At 46.7% G+C, this 27,187-nt stretch overlaps 1 protein-coding gene across 1 annotated transcript in view; it reads right to left on the bottom strand.

Moving 5' to 3' along the window:
• Window positions 1-2,039: 2,039 nt before the first annotated feature.
• The window catches only part of LOC142488318 (uncharacterized), a 35,296-nt gene continuing 10,148 nt past the window's right edge, over window positions 2,040-27,187 (bottom strand). Inside the window, exon 5 of the mRNA XM_075588684.1 lies at window positions 2,040-4,952. Within this exon, the coding sequence (XP_075444799.1) occupies window positions 3,025-4,952 (1,928 nt within the window). The 3' untranslated portion in view covers window positions 2,040-3,024. The remainder of the gene's footprint in view (window positions 4,953-27,187) is intronic.

The following is a 27,187-nucleotide window of genomic DNA, read 5'->3' as shown; positions in this document are numbered from 1 at the left end:
AGTTTCACCACTTTTCTGATATAATCCTTCAACTGATGCCATACCAATTTGATGGGATTCAAGTCTGGAGATCTTGAATTGGAGGGGAAAAAAAGGTGAATTAAAACAATGAGAAACGGTTACCGAACTTACTCCTGTGGCATCTTAACCCAGTTGATACCGCTGGTAAGAATATGGGCAGGAGACACGGTGTGTTTTGGATCATTGTCCTGGAAGAAACGGTGATCCTGTCGGCTGAAAAATCCAACTCGTCAGCACGCCTGCGGACACTCGCGTGAGCCCCATCTCAAGGCATCCTCATTGAGGATGGTGGGGCTCAGCGCGGAGCATCCGCACTGCTCAGCATGGCTTCCACTGCTATGGACGGAGCCTAAGATGGCGGTGCCCTGAAAAGGCAGCTGTCAGCAACACGATCGCCATCGCAACCTGCTCCGTGCCTCAGTTCCCACCCACAGCCCTCCCCATTCTCTGTTGTCGGTCACAGCCGAAGCGGCAGGTAAGGGAATGAAGGCGAACCCAGGAGGAACCAACAGAGTCAAGGGGATCCCAGAGGGAGACCTATGCTATGTACCTCTGCACACATCTCTTACTCAAAGATACGCCCTTTCCTCTGTTGCTCGACTGCTAAAACGCTGACACAGACCCTCATTCTCTCCCGTCTCAATTACTGTAACCTCCTGCCTCTCACCTGTCTCCCCTATAATGTATCCTAAATGCTGCTGCCAGATTCACACTACTCATTCCTAAATCTGTCTCAGCGTCTCCCCTGCTGAAATCCCTCTCCTAGCTTCATATCAAATCCCGTATCACACACAATTCTCCTCCTTACTGTTAAAACTTTACACTCTTCTGCTTCTCCTTACATCTCAGCCCTAATTTCTTGCTATACACCATTCCAACTCTTGCGTTCTGGGCAAGGATGTCTTCTCTCTACCCCTTTCATATCTAAAGTCCTCTCCTGCCTTAAACCTTTCTCACTGACTGCCCCACACCTCTGGAAGGCCCTTCCCCGCAGTACCTGACTAGCACCATCTCTATTCCACCTTTAAGACCCACCTGCTTAAGGAAGCATATGAGTAGCTCCATGGCTGATAATTTACAACTCATACATAAACCTTGGCACACTTACCAGAACGCCCTCCTACGGTCTCTGTACGTTCTTCCTACCAATCAATTAGATTGTAAGCCCTTTGGAGCATGAACTCCTTCCTAAATGTTACTTTTATGTCTGAAGCACTTCTTCCAATTATGTTTTATTTGTATTATTTGTTATTTATATGATTGTCACGTGTATTAGTGCTGTGAAGTCTATGTACATTAATGGCACTATGTAAATAAAGACAGATACTTACCCTGTGTAAACACTTGGGTGACAAGGCTTTCTTACTGAGAAACATTTTATACACTCTGCACATGGGAAAGGTTTCTCCCCTGTGTAAATGCTCTGGTGCCTGAGGAGTGTCCTCCTATTACAGAATTGATTATTATGTAATCCCCTTTTATGAATTGTGTGGTGTGTGTTCAGGTGCCTCTCAGTGCTGAAATGTTTCCCAAATTCTGTACAATTAAAAAGTTGCTCCCTTGTGTAAATCTGCTGGTGTAACAAGAGGTCCCACTTTGTATAAAATGGTTTACCACACGTTGAACAAGCAAATTATTTCCCCTATGTGAATCATGTGGTGTGTGAGGTCATTCATCCAAGAAACGTTTTTCCTATACTCTGTCGATGTGAAAGGCCTCTCCCTGCATGAATTTGTTGGTATCTGAAGAGGGGACCCTAACACTGAATTGTTTCCCACACTGAAAAAGCAAATGGTTTCTCCACTGTAAATAGTTGGGTGTGACAGGAGGTCACACTCTGTACTGAATTGTTTCCAACACCCTGAACTAGGGTTAGACAAAAAACAAAAAACTTCCCACCATAAGAGTATTAAGTAATTTGTCGTGATAACAAAATTCAGAAAAATATTAACACCCAAAAGAAAACAAAAAAGTAAGTGTCCTGTAAATGTTCATTTATTGTGAAACATTTCTTATACAAATCCATTTCATTTTTAATAAAATTTAAAAAGCAAATACATTTGAGTATATTTTAATTTCAAGAATAAAAAAGGTTTCAATGAAAATTTGACACTAACTATACCCTTTCTTCACCATTTTATTTTTATTTATTTATAAAATATTTTACCAGGAAGTAATACATTGAGAGTTACCTCTCGTTTTCATGTATGTCTTGGGCATAGAGTTAAGATGGCAAATAATACATGGTTACAAATACAGTTACATAAGTGAACAGGGTATACATTATATACAAGACATTGCATGCACAGTTAGAGATAATATATATTATAGGCGTATGTAACAGTTTCAAACCAGATTAAAATGTGAGACAGCCATAGTTTTGAAAGAACTTAAACTGGTGGTGGATGCGAGAGTCTCCGGTAGGTTGTTCCAGTTTTGGGGTGCACGGTAAGAAAATGTACTATTACCCCCTCGACTCCCCATCTCCTGTACACATTAATAGTGCATGGGGAGGAGTGGGTTAATGGGCATGTGGTAGGAGGGGTTCAAGAGGCACGGGTGAGAGCCGAGAGAAATATGGAGGAGAGAAAGGGGTTGAGTTATGGTGGAAGGAAAGGGGTAAGAGGCAAGGCAGAGGGGAAGTGGTTAATATGGAGGGGTGAGATTACCAGCAGGAGGATTCCTCATAGCTGCAGCATGTGATAGTCAAGGAGCTCCCAGACTCGCTCCCACTCCACTGTCTCTACCAGGCCCACACACAGTCCTCTCTGCCAGTCCCCACCCCCACGCCTCTCTGCCAGACCCACCCCCACTCTGCAGCTGCTGATAGGAATGCCATGGTAAGAAGTAATGGCAAGTATTGCGTTACCGTCCATTTTTATTACTGCAGTATTACTATGCTACTGGTATATTGCCCAACCCTACTTTGAACAATCGCATTTTATCTCATGTATGAATCCTCATGTGTAGGAGGCTGATCCTCTGTGAAAAGCTTTCCCCACACTATGTGCATGGAAATGGTTTCTCCCGTGTATGAATCCTGTGGTGGGTGAGGAGGTAGCTCTTTTTCCTAAATTGTTTCCCACACTCTGTACATGTGAATGGTTTCTCCCCTGTATGAATCCGCTCATGGATGAGGAGCTCCGCCTTTGTAGAAAAGCTTTTACTGCACTCTGCACATGTGAATGGTTTTTCTCCTGTATGAATCATCTGGTGTCTGAGGTGGCTGCTCTTCATACTAAATTTTTTCCCACACTCTGAACATGTGAATGGTTTTTCTCCTGTATGAGTCATCTGGTGTCTGAGGAGGTAGCTCTTAATACTAAAATTTTTCCCACACTCTGTACATGTGAAGGGTTTCTCCCCTGTATGAATCCGCTCATGGTTGCGGAGATCTGTCTTGTGAAAAAAGCTTTTACTACACTCTGTACATGTGAATGGTTTCTCTACTGTATGAGTCATCTGGTGACTGAGGAGGTGGCTCTTAGTACTGAATTGTTTCCCACACACTGTACAAGTAAATGGTTTCGCCCCTGTATGAATCATCTGGTGATTGAGGAGGGTGCTCTTGGTACTTAACTGTTTCCCACACACTGTACAAGTGAATCGTTTCTCACCTGTATGAATCCGCTCATGGTTGCGGAGATCTGTCTTCTGAGAAAAGCTTTTACTACACTCTGCACATGTGAATGGTTTTTCTCCTGTATGAGTCCTCTGGTGTCTGAGGAGCTGGCTCTTTTTACTAAATTGTTTCCCACACTCTGCACATGTGAATGGTTTCTCTCCTGTATGAACACGCTGGTGAATGAGGAGGGACCCCTTAGTACTGAATTGTTTCCCACACTCTGTACAGGTGAATGGTTTCTCCCCTGTATGAACACGCTGGTGAATGAGGAGGGACCTCTTAGTACTGAATTGTTTCCCACACTCTGTACATGGGAATGGTTTCTCACCTGTATGAATCCGCTCATGGTCGAGAAGCTCCCCCTTCTTAGAAAAGCTTTTACTACACTCTGTACATGTGAATGATTTCTCTCCTGTATGAGTCATCTGGTGTCTGAGGAGGGTTGTCTTAATACTGAATTGTTTCCCACAGTCTGTACATGTAAATGGTTTCTCCCCTGTATGAACACGCTGGTGAATGAGGCGGTTACTCTTAGTACTGAATTGTTTCCCACACTCTGCACATGTGAATGGTTTCTCCCCTGTATGAATCCGCTCATGGTTGCGGAGATCTGTCTTCCGAGAAAAGCTTTTACTACACTCTGTACATGTGAATGGTTTCTCTCCTGTATGAGTCATCTGGTGTCTTAGGAGGGTTATCTTAATATTGAATTGTTTCCCACACACTGTACAAGTAAATGGTTTCTCCCCTGTATGAAACCACTGGTGTCTGAGGAGGGTCCTCTTGGTACTGAATTGTTTCCCACACTTTGTACATGTGAATGGTTTCTCCCCTGTATGAATCATCTGGTGATTGAGGAGGGTGCTCTTGGTACGTAACTGTTTCCCACACACTGTACAAGTAAAAGGAGTCACTGCTGTCTGAATCATCTGGTGTGGAAGAAGTTTCCCCTGCAGTGAGAAACCGCTCCCACCATCTGTAAAGGTTTGCTCTCTAACGGGGACACAAAGGTGTGTGAGCAGGTCCCTGTCCAGTGAGAAGCTTTTGCCACACTGACAACAGAGAAAAGGCTGAACACCACGGCTTCTTAAATCTCTCGCATACCTTTTGCTGGACCCATATTTAGAGTCCGTCTCTGCTGTGTGCTGTACAAGGTCTGTAAATTCACCATCATGTGGCACTGGTTCCTTGCACGTTTCTAAAATGTGGCAGGAATCATTGCTTTTTGGCACTTCTGGGCTGCGAGGAGTCAGCCAGCTTCTGGATGTATCAGAGCTCAAGTTCTGTTCCTCATTCAGGTCAATCTCTAACAGAAGTAAACAAAAAAGACAGAACAAATGTTTTCAATCTGTAAATCAAATTACTGAACGCAAATTACAAATCCAAAACACTGAAGAATCTATTTCCCCAATACTTAATTAACAAAATATTCTCTTCACCCAGGGTTTTAAAATTGTGGCATATGGACATCCAGTGGCCCCCAATGACTTTGGTGGTGGTTCCCGGAGGCCTGAAATGTATTTGTAGCAGGTCTTAGTGAAATCATTGATACATATATAACTTGTATTTAGTACTGTATTCATTATTCAAGTGTACATGTACATCCTCCAAATAGTTAACATTGAAAATGCCCACGAGAAGTAAAGTTAAGGAACTCCTGGTCTATCATATTAGTGCGTTAATAATATCAACTAAACCAGACAGCAACTTATAGTATATTCAAAGAGAAGAGTGCACAATACAGAATAAATAAATAAACACAAATAAATAAAAATACTGTCCTGTGATGGGTGTTGCCGTGGGGTGAATCCAATCACGATTCACTATTGAGGTAGTAGTAACCGAGTCTGTGGCGCACTCTCATCCGGGTGTATATGAAAAAAATAGAAAAAAAACACAACAAACAAGAAAAATATATAGTGTAGTACTTCGGAGATACCAAAAAATAGGATGAAAATATATAGATGTACTACTCAAGTTTTCTGTGAGAAATACAGGCGTTCTGGTTATTCCCGATTGACCAACTCATATGGTGTAGCAGATCATCCACTGAAGTGGCAGGATACTCAATACTATGCCCCTTGATCAAGTCTACTTAGACGAAACGCGTAGGGCGGCACCTACAGCCACGGCCCCTTTAATTCTCCAACATCTCCGAATTTTTTCAGGGATTTTTTCTGAATGCCACGCACTTCACCACGTTCATGCTGCATTCATGCCGGCGTCACCCGCTGTTGATGTGTTTATTGATGTGTTTATTGATAATGGTTCGGATTTAATTGGTTGCAATTCTTCGCGTATCCGCCAGGTGGCAGATATTCATGAATTGTAATGCACATGCGCTTCAGTAATGTGTCGACTTGCAGGTGTTTAAAAAAAATACCACAGTGATCCATTGTAAATTGGCCTTGGTACTGAAGAAGTTACAATAATGTATCAATTTAGACTTTTCATATTAAAAAATACATACACAGTGTCTGGTGTTCTATCGTCCTGAGAACTCCGAGATGAGTGCACAACTGCAGTCCGTGTTCCAAAAACCCAACAGAACATACGTTTATTTAATACAAGGTTACACTGAACCCTGTTATATGGGGACGGGGTTAAACCGAACACGGTTATATGGGGTTGGGGTTAAACTGAACACAGTTATATGGGGACGGGGTTAAACTGAACACAGTTATATGGGGACGGGGTTAAACTGAACACAGTTATATGGGTACGGGCTTAAACTAAACACAGTTATATGGGGAGGGGGTTAAACTGAACACTGCTATATGGGGACGGGGTTAAACTGAACACTGTTATATGGGGACGGGGTTAAACTGAACACTGTTATATGGGGACGAGGTTAAACTGAACACTGTTATATGGGGACGGGGTTAAACTGAACACTGTTATATGGGGACGGGGTTAAACTGAACACTGTTATATGGGGACGAGGTTAAATTGGACACTGTTATATGGGGAGGGGATTAAACAGAACACTGCTATATGGGGAGGGGATTAAACTGAACGTAGTTATATGGGGACGGGGTTAAACTGAACACTGTTATATGGGGAAGGGGTAAACGGAGCACCATTATATGGGGATGGGGTTAAACTGAACACTTATATGGGGAGGGGGTTAAACGGAGCACCGTTATATGGGGATGGGGTTACACTGGGCTCTGTTATATGGGGGGTAGAGGGGAGTTACACAGAACCCTTTTATATTTGGGAGAGGGGTTACAATGAACCCTGCTATATGGGAGGGGGTTAAACTGAACCCTGTTATATGGGGAGGGGGTTAAACTGAACACTGTTATTGTTTTGTATGTCTTTATTTATATGTACACTAGCTGAGAGACCCGGCGTTGCCCGGGAGTTAAATTTCCCGCTAGGTGGGGGGGGGGGGGGGGACAGTGGACAGGGAGGGGGGGGGACAGTGGACAGGAGAGGGGGGGACAGTGGACAGGAGAGGGGGGGACAGTGGACAGGAGAGGGGGGGACAGTGGACAGGAGAGGGGGGGACAGTGGACAGGAGAGGGGGGGACAGTGGACAGGAGAGGGGGGGACAGTGGACAGGAGAGGGGGGGACAGTGGACAGGAGAGGGGGGGACAGTGGACAGGAGGGGGGGACAGTGGACAGGAGGGGGGGACAGTGGACAGGAGGGGGGGGACAGTGGATAGGAGGGGGGGGGACAGTGGACAGGAGGGGGGGACAGTGGACAGGAGGGGGTGGGAAAGTGGACATGAGGGGGGGGGACAGGGGACAGGAGGGGGGGGCAGTGGACCGGACCGGACAGGCACCCGGCGTTGCCCGGGCTTAAAATTTCCGGCTCCCTCCTCTCCACTCCCCCTGTCTGTTTCTCCGCTCCCCCTTCTCTCTACGCTCCTCCCCCCCCCCCCCCATGCGCAGCTCCGGTCCCCACCCTACAGTGTCACACACACACACACACACAGTGTCACACACACACACACACACAGTGTCACACACACACACACACAGTGTCACACACACAGTGTCACACACACAGTGTCACACACACAGTGTCACACACACACACACACACACACACACACACACACACACACACACACACACAGTGTTACACACACACACAGTGTCACACACAAACACACACAGTGTCACACACAGTGTCACACACACACACACACACACACACACACACACACAGTGTCACACACACACACACACACACACACACAGTGTCACACACACACACACACACACACACACACACACACACACACACACACACACACACACACACACACACACACACACACACACACACACACACACACACAGTGTCACACACACACACACACACAGTGTCACACACAGTGTCACACACACACACACACACACACACACACACACACACACACACACACACACACACAGTGTCACACACACACAGTGTCACACACACACAGTGTCACACACACACACACACACACACACACACACACACACACAGTGTCACACACAGTGTCACACACAGTGTCACACACAGTGTCACACAGTGTCACACACACACACACACAGTGTCCACACACAGTGTCCACACACAGTGTCCACACACACACACACACAGTGTCACACACACAGTGTCACACACACAGTGTCACACACACAGTGTCACACACACAGTGTCACACACACACACACACACACACACACAGTGTTACACACACACACAGTGTCACACACAAACACACACAGTGTCACACACACACAGTGTCACACACAGTGTCACACACACACACAGTGTCACACACACACACACAGTGTCACACACACACACACAGTGTCACACACACACACACACACACAGTGTCACACACACACACACACACACACAGTGTCACACACACACAGTGTCACACACACACAGTGTCACACACACACACACACACACACACACACACACACAGTGTCACACACAGTGTCACACACAGTGTCACACAGTGTCACACACAGTGTCACACAGTGTCACACACACACACACACACACAGTGTCCACACACACACAGTGTCACACACACACACACACAGTGTCACACACACAGTGTCACACACACACACACACAGTGTCACACACACAGTGTCACACACACAGTGTCACACACACACACACACACACACACACACACACACACACACACACACACACACACACACAGTGTCACACACACACAGTGTCACACACACACACACACACACACACACACACACACACACACACACACACAGTGTCACACACAGTGTCACACACAGTGTCACACACAGTGTCACACAGTGTCACACACACACACACACAGTGTCCACACACAGTGTCCACACACACACACAGTGTCACACACACACACACACAGTGTCACACACACACACACACACAGTGTCACACACACAGTGTCACACACACAGTGTCACACACACACACACACACACACACACACACACACACACACACACACACACACACACACACACACACACACACACACACACACACAGTGTTACACACACACACACACACACAGTGTCACACACACACAGTGTCACACACACACACACAGTGTCACACACACACACACACACACAGTGTCACACACACACACACACACACACACACACACAGTGTCACACACACACACACACACACACACACACACACACACACACACACACACACACACACACACACACACACACACACACACTGTCACACACACACACACAGTGTCACACACACACACACACAGTGTCACACACACACAGTGTCACACACACACACACACAGTGTCACACACACACACACACACAGTGTCACACACACACACACACACACACACACACACAGTGTCACACACAGTGTCACACACAGTGTCACACAGTGTCACACACACACACACACAGTGTCCACACACAGTGTCCACACACAGTGTCCACACACACACACACACACACACACACACACACACACACACACACACACACACACACACACAGTGTACACACACACACAGTGTCCACACACACACACACACACACACACACACACACACACACACACACACACACACACACACACACACACACACACACACACACACACACACACACAGTGGACAGGAGGAGGGGGGTAGGGAGAGTGGAACGTCCGGTGATCCGAACAGGCGGGGGGAGGAGCCTGAAGTTGGCAGCTGGGGCAGGAGGGCTGCGCCGCGCTTCCCCTCCGTCCGGGAGCCGGTACAGGGCGGCGCACGTGAGGGTGAGTGTGATGGGGGGTTGATCGAGGGGGGCAGAGGACAGAGAGTGAGTGACAGAGTGAGTGACAGAGTGAGTGACAGAGTGAGTGACAGAGTGAGTGACAGAGTGAGTGACAGAGTGAGTGACAGAGTGAGTGACAGAGTGAGTGAGTGATAGTGTGTGAGTGAGTGTGTGAGTCAGTTGGGTGAGGCCAAGGGGGAAGAGAGTGGCAGTTGGGTGACGTCATAGAGCCCACAATCTCATAGGCTAGAGGCTGAGGACCAATTAGATTCACTGCATCTAGCACCAGACTCACAAGAATCAATATTATATATAGATGGGCCGCGATTAATGCAACAGATAAGATGGCAACAGTTGGTCAAATTTATCAGTATTTTATCGAAAACTATGACTTTTACAAATTTTCACCAGATGATCATGTGTGGAAGCGTGCAATAAGGAAAAAGTTATGTACCGATCCGTGTTTTTTTCATATTGATCCCGGTGTTATTGGAGGGTATTGGTGTGTATCACCGGATTTTTCCCGTATCTATGATCATAGTAACATAGTTACATAGTAGATGAGGTTGAAAAAAGACATTGGTCCATCAAGTTCAACCTATGCTAAATTTAGACAACAGATACTTTATTCTATATCTATACTTGCTTATTGATCCAGAGGAAGGCAAACAAAAAAAACCCCATTAAGGGGAAAAATTAATTCCTTCCTGACTCCAAGAATTGGCAATCGGATTAATCCCTGGGTCAACATTCTTCCAATGTTTACTTATTTGGTATATCCCTATATACCTTTCCCATCTAAAAAGATGTCCAACCTTTTTTTGAACAAATCTATTGTATCTGCCATCAGTCTCCATGGGTAATGAATTCCACATTTTAACTGCCCTTACTGTAAAGAACCCTTTCCTTTGTTGCTGGTGAAATTTCCTTTCCTCCAACCTTAAGGGATGGCCCGAGTCCTTAGTACTGCCCGTGGGATGAATAGTTCTTTTGAAAGCTCCTTGTATTGTCCCGAATATATTTGTATATAGTTATCATTTCCCCTCAGACTCCTCTTTTCTAATGTAAATAAATCTAATTTAGCAAGCCTCTCCTCATAAGTTAGATTGTCCATCCCCTTTATTAATTTGGTGGCTCTTCTCTGCACTCTCTCTAGTTCCATAATGTCTTTTCTTAGGATTGGTGCCCAAAATTGTACTCCATATTCAAGGTGTGGTCTTACTAGTGCTTTGTAAAGGGGCATAATTATGTTTACTTCCCTTCCATCCATTGCCCGTTTGATGCAAGATAAGATCTTGTTTGCCTTTGCAGCTACTGCATGACATTGGGCACTATTGCCAAGCCTGCAGCCTACAAGCACTCCTAAATTCTTCTCCATCAAGGATTCCCCCAATATATCTCCATTTAATCTGTGTCGCCTTTTTATTCTTGCATCCCAAATGCATAACCTTACATTTATCTGTATTAAACCTCTTTGCCATTTACCTGCCCACGTTTCCAGTCTCTCCAAGTCCTTCTGAAGAGAAATTACATCCTGCTCTGATTCTATTACCTTACACAATTTAGTATCATCAGCAAAGATGGAGACTTTGCTCTCGATCCCAACCTCAAGGTCATTAATAAACAAGTCAAAAAGCAGGGGTCCCAGTACCGATCCCTGAGGTACTCCACTCACGACTTTAGCCCAACCTGTAAAAGTTCCATTTATGACAATCCTCTGTTGTCTGTCCTTTAACCAGTTTTCAATCCAGGTGCATATATTATTACGGAGTCCAATTTTCATTATTTTGTACACCAACCTCTTGTGTGAAACCGTATCAAAAGCCTTTGCAAAATCTAAGTAGACCACATCAACTGCATTACCCTGGTCTAAATTCCTATTTACCTCCTCAAAGAAACAAATAAGGTTAGTTTGGCAAGATCTATCCTTCATAAATCCATGCTGACTATTACTAATAATTTTGTTTTCCATTAGGTATTCCTGAATTTTATCCCATATTAAACCTTCAAGTAGTTTCCCTACTATTGAAGTCAGGCTTACAGGTCTGTAATTTCCCGGTTGTGATCTAGCTCCCTTTTTAAATATAGGCACCACATCTGCTTTACGCCAATCTTGTGGTACTGAGCCTGTGGAAATGCAGTCCTTGAATATTAAATGTAATGGTTTGGCTATTACTGAGCTTAACTCCTTGAGAACTCTTGGGTGTATGCCATCGGGGCCAGGTGCCTTATTTACTTCAATTTTTTTCAAGTTGCTTATGAACTTCTTCCTCAGTTAACCAATTGTTCATTAATATGGAGGTTGTGGCTTCCTCCTGCGACACTACTATTGAACTTGATTCTTCCCTGGTAAACACAGAGGCAAAGAATTTGTTTAATACCTCAGCTTTTTCCTTATCTCCAATAATCTGCCTACCCAGCTCACACTGAAAGGGTCCTATATTTTCTTCTCATTTTTTTGTTATTAAGGTACTTAAAGAACTTTTTATGGTTGACCTTACTTTCTATTGCAATCCTTTTTTCATTATCCATTTTTGCTAATTTGATTGCCCTTTTGCAATTTTTGTTACATTCCTTATAATTCTGATACGATGTCTCCGTCCCTTCTGACTTAAAGAATCTAAACGCCTTCCTCTTCTTGTCCATTTCCTCCCCTACCTGTTTATTTAGCCACATTGGTTTTGACTTATTTCTTTTATACTTATTACCCAAGGGTATACACTGATAAGTGTACTTTTCTAACAATGTTTTAAAGACTGCCCATTTATCTTCTACATTTTCCCTGCAAAAACATCATCCCATTGTATTACTACTAGATTAGACCTCGGTTTATTAAAATCTGCCTTTCTAAAGTTCAAGGTCTTTGTTGAACCCAAGAAATCTATTTTTTGATAATTTATTTCAAATAAGACCATGTTATGATCACTGTTACCCAAATGTTCCAGGACTTGAATATTTGTTATTACTTCGACATTGTTTGATATTACCAAATCCAGTATTGCCCCTCTCCTGGTTGGTTCCTCAATAATTTGGGTCATATAATTGTCTTTAAGCACCCCCAAAAACCTGTTTCCTTTTGTTGTAACGCTAATCTGTAACGTAAATAATTAAAATCCCCCATTATGCAAACATGGCCCAGTTTTGATGCTTTTTCCATTTGCAAACGTATTTTAGCTTCCTCAATCTCATAGATATTTGGTGGTTTATAGCATATTCCCACAAACATTTTCTTAATACTTTTACCTCCACTGCTAATTTCTATCCACAAAGTCACTACATTTTCATCATTCCCTTCATAAACATCATCCCTTATAATAGGTCTTAGATCCGGTTTAACATATAAATATACTCCACCTCCCCTTCTATTTGTTCGATCCTTCCGAAAAATGGACTAACCTAAATTAACTGTCCAGTCATGAGTGTCATCCCACCATGTTTCAGTAATGCCCATGATATCATACTGCTCCCTTGCAGCTATTAATTCAAGCCCCACCATTTTATCTGTCAGGCTTCTTGCATTGGCAAGCATGCATTTAAGTTTTTTTTGAGCCTGTACTATTATCTTATCTGCTCCTTCCTTTCTGCGCCAACTTGGTTTAGTCTTTAGAAGTTTTCTAGTGTTATCTGTATTTACTATGGGTGTCTCACTGCTTGTCAAACTCGCACTTGCCCCCATTCTACCTCCATACCACCATGTATCCTCCTCTATTCCATTTAGTTCATTATCCGTTTCATTCCCCTCCCCCCTCCATCCTAGTTTAAAATCTCCTCCAACCTTCTTAGCATTCTCCCCCTTGGCACAGAAGATCCCTCTTCATTGAGGTGCAATCCGTCCCTAGAATATAGATGGCACTTCTCAGAAAAGGAGTCCCATTGCTCTAAAAACCCAAACCCCTCCTTCCTGCACTACATTCTTAGCCATGCATTAACCTCCCTGATCTCTGACTGTCTCCCTGCGGTAGCGCATGGCACTGGTAGTATTTCAGAAAATACTACTTGGAGGTCCTTGCCTTAAGCTTTTGGCCTAGATCCCTGTAATCATTTTTTTGGACCCTCCATCTTTCCCTAACATTAGTGCCAACGTGTACCAAGACCGCCGGGTCAATCCCAGCCCCCCTTCCCCCAACAATCAGTCTACCCGATATGCAATGTGCCGAACCCGAGCCCCCGGGAGACAACAAACTGTTCGGTTCATGCGGTCACGGCAACACCAGTCACCACTGTGCTGGAGGAACTATTCCCCTGGCTGCTAGAGGAATTAGTCTCCCCCAGCCTTGCCATTTCTGCCCCGACATTCCCAATATCTTCACTCAACACGGCAAATTTATTGGGATGTGTCAGCTCAGAAACGACCTGCCTCTCCCTATTGTCCCTGCTTCCCCTTCTAACTGTCACCCAGCTACCTACCTGCTCCTCACTAACAGCAACCAAGCTACCTACCTGCTCCTCACTAACAGCGCCACCATCTGCACCACTAGTCGAAGCAAGGGCCTGCTCAGTGAGCTCTAATTCCCTTTCAAGATTGCCAATGTTCCTCAATATTGCAAGTTGCCTCTTCAGATCAGCACTCTCGGACTCTAAAGAGACCACCCGCTCACACTTTTCACACCGGTATGCTCCTTGGAACAGCTGCTAAAAGTTCACATACATGTGGCAAGATGTGCATTGAGTGGCATTTTCAATCCTGCTCATTCTAGCAACTATGAAGTTTATAAGTACTAACAATAAACTGTACTTCAATAAACTATACCTTGTTTAACCGCTTCCTTGTTCAAACTGCTTCTGGTTCTAACTGCACACACTTTAAATCAACCACACGGATCAGTCAGTACACGCAAGCTCAGGATTCGTTAGAAGCCTCTGTTTAAATAGGGACAGCCACCAGGTGTGTTAGTTTATCAATTAACTAACCCCACCCACTGCAGGTGTGTTAGGCTAGCCAATTAACCAACCCACCCACTCTGCCTCAGGCAGGAAAAAGGGGGAAAAAAAAGTTACACTTCAAATTACAGCACACATTAAAAATAAATTAACCCACTGCACACTCCCCAAAAACAGCCACCCCTGCTAGTCTACTCAGTACTTCCCTTTTCCTTCTGGTTCTAACTGCACACACGAGCACTTCAAATCAACCACACGGATCAGTCAGTACACGCAAAAGGCGACTTCAAAAGGCGAAAGGTCATGTTAAAACCAACTAAGAAACTTCAGTCGCTGGCAAGCAATGCGCCAGCATCCAATAACGGTCCGACCGTCAGTGAAAACCTGGTGACCGGCAACCCTTGCTCTCTGTCCCCGCCCAGATACTTGCAGCCTGAGCCGGATTTCACGTACAGATTCCAGCAAGCTTGCCAGTACCTAAGCTATTTCCAGCCCCATCAGCTGTCAACTACAGGTGGAGTAGTCCCGCTGTCACCTGTTAACTACGTGTATGATCGAGAATATGGGACTGGCAGTGGCTCGGCGCCAGCTGATTGGCAAAGTCTATGGTGAGTAATGTTGCCGTATTTTATTCTGTTTTTGAAATATCAATATCAATGCACAGTCAAGCGATTCACCTGTAAGCAATATCATTGGCTGAGCAGCTTCTACAGTAGATACTGAACAATTGGTGGAAAGCTAGGCGCATGCGCATTGGAACCTTCTTGAAACGCATATGCGTGTCATCACATCAACAGTAGGCACATGTGCATGTGAACAGGAGACGCCCCTCGAAAAAGTTATTGGTGGGTGTAACAGGGGACTTATCCCTGTTCAGTAATGTGCCTTTAATCTAGCAGTGTGGTGGTTAAGTTCTGGTAGTTAATTACTAAACACCACCTGCCTGATTGAGATGGCTTACAAAAGCCTGTCTGTTCAAACAGGAAGTGAGAACTCTTTAGCTGACACCTGAGCTGAACTTGGAGACACACTTGTTTTGAGCTCTGCCAAAGTTAGCAGAGCTGCTTTCAAGACACAAGGCCCAAATAAGACTTCTAAACCAGGATGCTGATTTTCTGTGCACGCTCAGTGCGGTTCCAGGAGAGCAGAGAAGCTTAGGCCCCGCTCCCAGAGTCAGCGCACCCGCACTGCAGACAGGCGGTGCGCTGAGATACACAGACCACGATATGCGGTCTGTAGGGAGCGGGAGCCGGAGCGGGAGGTGGGCGGGAGTGGGAGGCTTGACAGGGAGGGGGGGCGTGGCTTGAGCGGAGGGACCCGCTACTCTCCCCCCCCCCCCCCTCCCTCCACGGACTCGGGCTGGAGCTGGAGCTGCTGAAGGTAAGTTTAAAACCACACACACACACGCAGGCACTCATACATACACACATACACACACGCAGGCACTCACGCACTCATACATACACACATACACACATACACACACACAGGCACTCACACACACACACACACACACACACACACACACACACACACACACACACACACACAGACAGACAGACAGACAGACAGACAGACAGACAGAGGCAGGCACTCACGCACTCGGGCACACACACACACACGCGCGCACACACAGGCAGGCACTCACGCACTCACACACACACACACACACACACAGACAGAGGCAGGCACTCGGGCACACACATACACACACAGACAGGCACTCACCTGCTTTCACTCCACACTCTTCCCCACTCCCCGAAGCCTCTCCTCCTCCCGAAGCCTCCCCTCCCCATTGGCTCACAGCCACACCACGTGACGCGTCAACGCTAGGAAACACCATTCTCTTGTGTCTCCTAGCGGCTGACGCGCCACAGCGTGTAGTCAGCTGTGCCGCCAGGGGGGACCGGGACCGGCTCGCGAGGATTCCCCTGCTGGTGGGGAACTCGCGACATGGCCGCCCGCGCCAACGAGCGCAGCAGGACCGAGGCCTTACTCTACAGCTGATAAACAGATAAGACTTTCATTATTAAGAGACTGCTTATATCTGCTTATTTTCATGCTATGTTTGGGGCTGGGGAGAAATGCTTGACTAGGGAGATGTGAATTGGTTGCATAGTGTTTTCACTAGAATTACTCCCAAGTGAATGGAAGCTTTGTTCCCCCCCCGTGTTTGGATAATTTTCCTGATGGAAAGGAACAGGCAGAATAAAGCCTATTATAATTTCGCGTTATAAAGCCTCCTAATTGTGTACCTCTGTGAACGTCCGTCCACAGTGGGACTACTGTGGGAACTTAGGGGACTGACTGACCATTACAGTAAAACTTGTACTTTTGTTTTTCCTCAGAAAAGAAAACTTTGTCATCTCATGCGGAAAACGGCAAATGGAGGGCAAATGGAGGGATTTCGATGGATAATATCGCTTTGTGTAACAATGCCTGCACATTGCGGAATCAAATTTAAAAAACCACGTACCGGAGTCTACAGTTTAGTGACCGATGTTATTGATTAGGATAGAATACTGTAACTGAGAGCTTCATAGAAAACCTGAAACAGTATGCTGTTTTCAGACCGTATACAGTACATATACATACTGTATAATAAACCCGAAAAATAAAAAGTATGCATTTATACTACATGTATTCCAGTACATGTGTATTCTATACCCGTACAGTATTGTTTTAATACTCGTGATGTACAGTACTGAGCATGCCTACAGTATACAGTACTGTACAGTATGCCTGGACAGTACTGTATGTTCTAGAAACACTATTTTGTTACAGTATAAAAGGAGACAATGGAACAATTTAAAACAAATTAACATTTTCTTTTATTGGTCGAGTAAGTACAAAAACATTTATTTACAAATACAATTTAAAAACATTTAAAGTGTACAGCAGGTCTTGTGTAAGTAAAAACATTTCTTTATTAATAAAAGTTAAAACATGCAACATCTCCTTTATTAAAGTACAGAAAGTCAAAATATTTACAGTAGGATGGTGTACAGCACAGTGTCAGGCCTGCACAACTCCAGTCCTCGAGGGCCGCAAACAGGCCCGGTTTTATCCTGAAAACCGGGCCTGTTTGCGGCCCTCAAGGACTGGAGTTGTGCAGGTCTTGTGTAAGTAAAAACATTTCTTGATTCATACAAGTTAAAACAAGCCAAAAAATAAAAAACAGTCACGCAAATTCGATCCCCACCAGATTGTCCTTCCAGGGCCGATGCCTTGTATGACGCAAAATGCCATTAATGGAGTCTCGAACGATTTTCATTAAAGGATCTGAAATTGAGAAATATCGCCGCAATTCCTCCACAATAGTCCTTCTTAAATTTTCAGGAAGTGCCCTTTTTTCGCGATTTCCTTCGTAGTTTACATTTTTGGCCCACCCGCAGTACACCAAGTAAGACACGTGGTGCTTAAAAATGAACATGTCATACTTCTGGGGTAAACCAGCAATCATCACCCTATACTTCTCCCTGAGTGCCGGTGGCAGCTGGCGCAGGATGATGTCGGGCACTGTATCGATGCAAGCGTATGTAGGTCGGATTCTAGGAGCGGGTGTGCTTGTGGCAGCGGGCGAGGGTAGGTTGTCTGGGAGGAAGCTTTCCTCCTGTCTTGGTCGCCGTGTTGTCTCCTGGCGTGGTCTTGACGGGGTTGTCATGTTATCCTCCTCGTCAACGGCATACATGTACACAAATTCTTCTGGTGGAGGGGGTGCGCTTGGTGTTGGAAGGTGGTCGAAAGTCATCACATCCATGCTACCCTCCTGCTCCGGCGTCGGGGATACAGGGGCATGAACACCGAGCAAATTATGTATCCCCGCTATGTCAGTCCACCTTCTCCATCCGTTGATCCATCTTATCCATCCGTTGATCCACCTTCCCCATCCGCATGGTCTCTAAAACAAGATCTATCTTTACCAGCATAGTAGAGTTCCCGGGGATATCGACACTTAACCCATTCAGCATGTGGTCTAACGAGCTGATTCTTGTGCATGGGGTGCTGTGGACATCTGGGTGGATGGGTGCTATGGAGGATGAGATGGGGGTTCCCTGGAGAGAAGCGGCATCGTCGTTGAAGGATGGAGAAAGTGACCTGTGGATTTCCGGGCGAGAAGTGGCAGAGTCGTAATGGAGAAAGTGACCCGTGGATTTCCGGGAGATCAGCGGCAGCGTCGAACAGTAGCGGAGAAGATGGGCTGTGGGTTTCCGGGAGAGCGGCGGCAGCGTCGTGGACGAGTAGTGGAGAAGATGGGCTGTAGATTTCCGAGAGAGCAGCGGCAGAGACGTCGAAGTGTAATCGAGGAAGTGGCCTGTGGGTTCGATGGGTTGGCTGCCATTTATTTTGTGTTGAGTGTACATCACCGAATTTCATCTTGACATATGGCTTACGTGTATTAAAACCCTTAGCCTTTGGGGTCAGCAGAAGGTTTTTCTTTATTAGCCTTAGCCTGTCGCTTTGGCCTTGGCTTGGAAAAGGCTGCAGCCTTTTGCTTTTTCTGTGCGATAGTGCTTATCTCGAGTGGCAGAGGCGAGTGGCTTCCTGCGTCCGTAGAATCGGGGTTGATCCATGGAAACAGATGTCACAATGCAGTATCTGGACAAGGGCAAGTTCAGATACAGATCGAGTGGGAGGCTATGCAAAGTGTGTAACCTTTTATGCATGGCGACGAGGTACAGGTGTTGAAAGTGGGCATACTCCAATGTGAGTCATTAACGTATAAATACATCATCCATTTTGTGGATTCACTGCACATTGAATACACAGACTAAACCTCGAATATACATTCTTGTGCTTGTATTTCTTTCTACTCGCGGCAATGCCTGTTAAAAAGATTTCAAAGGATCTCAGCATGAGAATTAAGGAGATGTACACGAGCGGACACCGAATTGCAGATATCCAACACTGGGTAGCTGCTTCTGGCCTCGTACCATCAACCACCGTGTGCCATCATGCACACGGAAAAACCAAACAACGCACGAGGACCCTGACGGTAACTAACGCGTAAGTATATTTATATAACTATATAATACAGTATATCTATTATTGTTTATATTGCTGCATATTACTATAACTATATAGTATAGATCTATCTAATTTTATAGTTATTTCGGTATATTTATATAACGACAGTATATAATACAGTATATCTATTATTGTTTATATTGCTGCATCTATAATTGTTTACTTACCGGAAAAAAATGTTGTTTTTCTGTACACTGTAGGGAGACAACTCTTCTGGTCGACAAAATAAGTGAAGAGAATGATGAGAAGATTGCCTTAAGGGTCAAATACACTCTCCTGCAAAATCACAATCTCACTGTATCCGAGACCAGCATAAAGAAGATGAGACGCAGAATTGGATGAAAATATGGACGTGTGAGGTTAGTACAGGAGGTTAAAGCGTTGTTTAAGAAACTGTACTGTACCTATAAAATTATTCCTTGTCATTACAGAGCGTACCCTATGATAAGGGACGTTAACAAGATCAAGAGAGTGGTCCAGGCGCAGGCATGGATCGACAGTGGAGAAACTTTCCAGGATTGCATCTTCACTGACGAGTCTACTGTATCGCTGAAGATATTTGCCACCTTAGCATTCCACAAAAAAGGTCGCATATCTATGAAGCCGCGTCCAAAACACCCAGTGAAGATGCATGTGTGGGGTGCCATCTCTAGGTGTGGACCAGGATGCATTGTCATCTTTGAAGGAAAAATATATAAAATATAATTTTGCCTTAAGCACTGTACTGTACTAGTTTTTTGGGCACTTTTCTTATCTTGTTATAGGAATCATGAATAAAGCGTTTTTTCCAAGAGCAAATTGTGCCCGAGATTGTGGAATACATCACACGTGAGTTCCCAGAAGGTCACCGTTCTACCAAGACAACGATCCGAAGCACACCGCATCAACAGCGCATATTCGAGCGCGGTATCAACTGGGTGAAGACGCCAGCGGAGTAAGTGCGGTAACCGTGTCTCATTTTTTCCCACTGTTTTTACTGTGTACTGTATCTCTTAAACGAATTGTCCTTTTTTTCCCCCTCCAATGACAGATCGCCAGACTTCAATCCGATCGAAATGGTCTGGCATCAGCTGAAGGGCCATACCCGAAAAGTCGTGAAACCCTCCAAAAAGGATGAGTTGGCGCAAGACATAATGAGTTTTTGGAACGATGTACTGTCACGGTAGCTTATGACAAGATATAATGAACACCAAATATCTGGGTTGAACTGAACCAGGCTTAGATATAATAAAATAGATTTATTCCTTAAAAAAGGTGAACACAGCAATATAGTACAATTAACAGACAAGAAGGTAACACTTACTTAGGGTTGGGGAATGGAGAAGTATCAGATAGCAATTCTCCAGCAATCCGGTGACATTCCAGGTGTAATCAGAAGAAGAACTCCTAAAAACTGTAGGGTTGACACAGTTTATATACCTGTGTAACCCTATTCTTAACATTGAATACAGACCATTGGTGAACAATTATCTGTATCCAATCCCTAACGTGGAGACACAGTTTAAACCATGCCCCCCAGCTAGTTAGCCCATGTGTACTGGGACTGAGGATCTTATTTCTGTAGCCCCATAATTAAATCAGGGGCGACGACCCGTCTACCAAATGAAGTATATGGCAGGAGCTTCATTATTTGTAGGTGTAGACATAACACTTACAAACCACTCCAGTTTGATGTTCCTCCGCCCTCAGGTAACAATTAGAGTCTGTTGATCAGGACTTGGTTCCTAGTGTTTGGGTAAACAATCAGGGCAGTTAACTTTTAATCACAGGACTTATGACAAGGTGTTAGCCACATTCCTGGACCGCAGTCCAGTTAACCCCTTGGTGAGGTCAGGGGGTGGCCATATGGGGTGCAACCCCTTTAATACCGGGCCAACCACCTGTCCCTCTACACCTCCCCTTCTTAATGGGTGACCTGTGACCCACTGGCCCTAACGTGGAGTGGGGCACTGCTGGCACCATTAATGAACTCAGTCTCAGAGGGATAGTCCTGACGTGAAAGTCCATCAGCATTGCTGTTTTCACTACCCTTTTTGGGTTGAATAGTAAACTCCAACTCTTGCAAGGCCAAGCTCCACCTTAGCAACTTGGCATTCTCCCCTGATGCCCTCTGCAGCCAACTCAGGGGGTTGTGGTGTGTGAGGACCGTGAAAGCCCTTCCATACACATAGGGCTGGAGTTTTTTGAGTGCCCACACAATGGCCAAGCACTCTTACTCAATGGTGGCATAGGCCACTTCTCTGGGGAGTAGTTTTCGGCTGAGGTACACCCCAGGGTGCTCTCTACCGTCGTCCCCCACTTGGCTCAACACAGCCCCAATGCCATAGTCCGAGGCATCAGTCTGTATGAGGAAATGTTTGGTATAGTCCGGGGCAGCCAGTATGTGGGCCCCAGCAAGCGCAGTTTTCAGTGCCTGGAAAGCAGTTTCACAGGCAGGAGTCCAGGTGATGAGCACAGGCAGTTGCTTCTTAGTCAAATCAGTCAGGGGTTTGGCCACGGCGCTGTACTGTGGGACAAACTTCTTATAGTACCCTGCGGTGCCCAAAAATGTCATGACCCGTTTCTTGGTTTTTGAAACAGGCCACTGAACTATGGCTTCTACCTTGGCTGGCTCTGGTTTGAGGTCCCCTCAACCCTCCCTGTGCCCTAAGTACAGGACCTCTGCCATCCCTACCATACACTTGGTGGGTTTCAAGGTAAGCCCAGCCTCCCTGATCCTATTCAGCACCGCAGCTACATGTCCTAAGTGGGAGTCCCAGGAATTACTAAAGACAGCAATGTCATCTAAGTAAGCCCTGGCATAGCTCTGCATCCTTTCCAGTAACCTATTGACCAGGCGTTGGAAGGTAGCCGGGGCATTCTTCATCCCAAATGGCATCACTAAGAACTCATAGAGGCCACTTGGAGTGATAAATGATGACTTCTTCCTAGCCTCCAGGGTCAGTGGTATTTGCCAATAGCCTTTGCTCAAATCCATGGTGGTCAGGTACCTTGCCCCCGCGAGTTCATCTAGTAACTCATCCATGCGGGGCATGGGATAGGCATCTGACACCGTCCCAGCGTTGAGCAAGCGGTAGTCCACACAAAACCGGGTGGTCTTCTCCTTCTTAGGGACTAGAAATACCGGGCTTGCCCAAGGACTCTGGGACGGAGTAATTACCCCTAGGGTCAGCATTTCCTCTATCTCCCTCTCCAAACTGGTCTTGACCTCTGCTGACACTCTATAAGCGTGCTTATGCAGAGGCTGCAGGTCCCCTGTGTGTACTGGGTGTTTTGTGAGATGTGTGGTCCCTGGCATGTCAGTGAAGAGGGCCATATACCTAGCTAGCATGTCCCTGGCTTCTCCCTTCTGCCTAGCACTCAACTGTGCCGCTATCTCCACCTGTTCCACAGTGTGTCCCTGCCTAGCCTCCCCTAGGAGATCAGGCAGAGAATTGCTCACCGGATCCTCAAGCAGGTGGCTACAAATGGCCATCACTGCTCCCATACTCGGTGCTCTGTACTCTTTCAGCATGTTAACATGATATGTCTTGTACCTCTCAGGCTCTACCTGTACAACATAGTTGTACTCATTCACCTTTCGGATGACCCGACCAGGCAGCCATCAACTTGTTCTCCCAAGTGGATTGGAGAAAAAGCACCTGCTGTCCTGGGATGAATTCTCTACTACGGGCATGCCGGTCATACCATTGCTTTTACTTAGTCTGAACGGCCCCGAGGTGGTCCTGGGCCACCCCCATGAGCATCTCTAACCGGTCTTGGAGATCTACTACATACTGGATCACTGAAGCATCAGTAGCAGTAGCCTCCCCTTCCCATCCCTCACGGAATAGGTCCAGAGGTCCACATACCCTGCGGCCATATAGTAGCTCGAAGGGGGCGAAGCATGAAGATTCCTGCGGTACCTCTCGGTAGGCAAACAGCAGGTGCTGTAAATGAATCTCCCAGTCTTTCCCCTCCGCCTCTATAAAAGGTCCGAAGCATCTGCTTCAGAATACCGTTAAACCTCTCACATAATCCATTTGTCTGGGGATGGTAAGGGGTAGTGCGCCGGTGCTATACACCGCATGCATCCCAGAGACAATGTAATAGTTCACTCATGAACTGTGACCCCTGATCGGTTAGGATCTCACTAGGGAAACCTACCCTAGAAAAAATGTTCAGCAAAGCTGCTGCCACTGTCTTGGCATCTATGGTGCCAAGCGCTACCGCCTCAGGGTACCGTGTGGCAAAATCCACCACCGTGAGGATGTAGCGCTTCCCTGACCTACTAGGAATCATAAAGATCCATCGCTACTTTCTGGAAGAGTTCCCCTATTATCGGTAGAGGTTTCAGGGGTGGCTTCACACGGTCGCCCACCTTACCCACTCGCCGGCAGGCATCACAAGAGCGGCAGAAATTGCCCACATCTCGAGATGCCCCCGGCCAGTAGTAATGCTGTAATAACCGGGCTTGCGTTCTGTTGACCCCCTGATGTCCCGCTAACGGAATAGAGTGAGCTACCCGTAACAGTTGCTGTCGGTACCCCTGGGGCACTACTAGCTGTCACTTGTTGGTCAATCCCTCCTCTATCCCTGGGTTCCCTTCTTCTCTATACAGGAGTTCCTTATACCATAGGCAGTGCTCAGTGCCTTCCCCTGCCTGAGAGTCTCACGCCGGCCAGGGTAGGGTCTGTTTTCACTGCCTCCCTAAACTGGGCTCCTAATTCTGGCCACCCCCCAGTCATGTCATGGTCCGGAGAATGGGGAAGGGTGAGGGGAAACAGTAAGTCAGTCTGTGGTGGCAACTGATCCTGGCTTACCTCCCCGGGCTCCTCTGCACCCTCCGCTAACGTTGGTCCCAAAGGCTGGGGGACTGGCCGCCGTTGCCGCTGTCTGGCTCCGGGTAACCACCGCCACTGCAGCGGGTTTGGGCACTCGGTCGTAGGTGCAGGTCATCGGACCCAGATCGTTGCCAAGTAGAACTTCAGCATCCAAACCGGGTAAAACCCCCACCTCCCGGACACCATGGCCCTCTCCCCAATCCAAAGAGATTCTGGCCCCTTGCAGGAAACGTGGCTCTCCGTCGGCCACAGTGATCTGTATCCCAGGGCCTGGGAGTAATTCCTCTGGCTGGACCATATCAGGTCGAACCAGGGTCACTGCAGCTCCTGAATCCAGCAAGCCGACTGCTTGCCGGTCACCGACTGTGACCGGGGTGAGATGTCTACTCCGGCCGTCCGTCCGCTGCAGGTCCGCGCTGAGATGTCCTCCGCTCCTGGCACCGATGAAACCGGGACAGGCGTTGCATGGGACGTCTCGCTGGGAGTTGGTTCCATGACCGGTCCGGAGTCTTTGGTGGAAGCTACCCGCACGCGGGCTACCGGCTTCGCAGCTAGGGTGCGTTGCCCCTGATGGGGTCCGCCGGAACGCAGGGGTTCCGGGCAATCTGGTCTGATGTGACCAGGGCGGTTGCAGTTGTAGCACCGGCGCTCGTGCCGGAGCTCCCCCGCCTTCGGTGGACTGCTGCCCGCAGGTGGCCTCTGAGTCCATTGGGGGGTATTAGCAGACTTTCTGGCCGGTACCACCGCCTTGGCTACTGCTTTGGTGGTCATCAGGGCACGGCTGGCCACGTAGTCGTCTGCAAGCCTCGCCGCCTCCTGGTAAGTCTTGGGCTTCTTGTCGTACACCCAAGCCCTCACCGCCGGCGGGCACTGCTGCATGAGCTGCTCCTGAAAGATGAGGTCCAGCAGGCGTTGGTAAGTCCGTGCCTCATAGTTCTCCACCCAGCGTATCCCGTACAAAGCCATGCGGTTCACGTAGGTAACATAGGACTCCTGGGGCTGCCTCTCTTCCTGCCGGAATTTACCCTGGTAGGCTTCAGGGGTAAAACCGTACTGAAACAATAACAGTTCTTTCAGGTGGTCATAGTCATCAGCATACTCATCTGGAAGCGCCATAATCGTCTGCTTAGCCAAGCCGGACAGTAAGGGGTCCAAACGTGCAACCCTATGCTGGGGAAGCACTTTGTACCGCCGGCACTGTTTTGAAGTTCTTTAAAAAAACTGTCGATCTGATCATTACCTTCCACGAACTTGGTGAGACTGTGCTGATCCAGTTTGAGTTCATCTTGGTTGGGTTGGACAGGGGGGCAATAAGCGGGTCTGTTCACTGCCATAGTGATAAACTGCAGCCGCTCCTCCGGTGTCCCTCTGTCTCCCCACGCAGTAATCTGTGCCAACATTTCAGGGGTGAACGGACTGGTAGCCGCAGCAACCAGTACCCCTCCTGTTGCACTGCTCCCGGGAGGTGCACTCGTTCCCTCCCCGAGATTCTGCCGCCCCGGCACTGGGTTCCTTCCCTGATCTCCGGGTGGCTGTATAAGGGCAAGCTGAGCCGTATCCTGAGGCTCTGCAAGCCGGGCTTCATAGTCACCGATTGCGTCAACCATGTCTGCGACTTCCTGGTTCTCATAGGGCAGTCCATATTCACGGCACTTGTCCTTCAGCTGAGCTCGGATCCTCATGTTGGATGAGCCTTCAGCCTCGCTCATGGTTCACGGTCGCAGCAGTGAGGTGGTGTTACAACTTGTATTAACAGTTGCACTACTGTGTGTTCAATATCTTTAGTCCAAGGAACTCGCAATTCCCTACGAGTTCCCACTATATTACAGGGTAATTACAGTACACTGTAATACAGGTTCAGTTCAATCCCGCCGCTGCCACCAGTTAATTATAGAGCTTGTCACGGTAGCGTATGACAAGATATAATGAACACCAAATATCTGGGTTGAACTGAACGAGGCTTAGATATAATAAAATATATTTATTCCTTAAAAAAGGTGAACACAGCAATATAGTACAATTAACAGACAAGAAGGTAACACTTACTTAGGGTTGGGGAATGGAGAAGTATCAGATAGCAATTCTCCAGCAATCCGGTGACATTCCAGGTGGAATCAGAAGAACTCCTAAAAACTGTAGGGTTGACACAGTTTATATACCTGTGTAACCCTATTCTTAACATTGAATACAGACTATTGGTGAACAATTAGCTGTATCCAATCCCTAACGTGGAGACACAGATTAACCCATGCCCCCCAGCTAGTTAGCCCATGTGTACTGGGACTGAGGATCTTATTTCTGTAGCCCCATAATTAAATCAGGGGCGACGACCCGTCTACCAAATGAAGTATCTGGCAGGAGCTTCATTGTTTGTAGGTGTAGACATAACACTTACAAACCACTCCAGTTTGATGTTCCTCCGCCCTCAGGTAACAATTAGAGTCTGTTGATCAGGACATGGTTCCTAGTGTTTGGGTAAACAATCAGGGCAGTTAACTTTTGATCACAGGACTTATGACATGACAA

This window comes from Ascaphus truei, chromosome 2, assembly GCF_040206685.1.
Source record: "Ascaphus truei isolate aAscTru1 chromosome 2, aAscTru1.hap1, whole genome shotgun sequence".
Classification (NCBI taxonomy): domain Eukaryota; kingdom Metazoa; phylum Chordata; class Amphibia; order Anura; family Ascaphidae; genus Ascaphus; species Ascaphus truei.
Note: the sequence above shows the minus strand (reverse complement) of the source record. Positions and strands in the feature narration are given on the sequence as shown.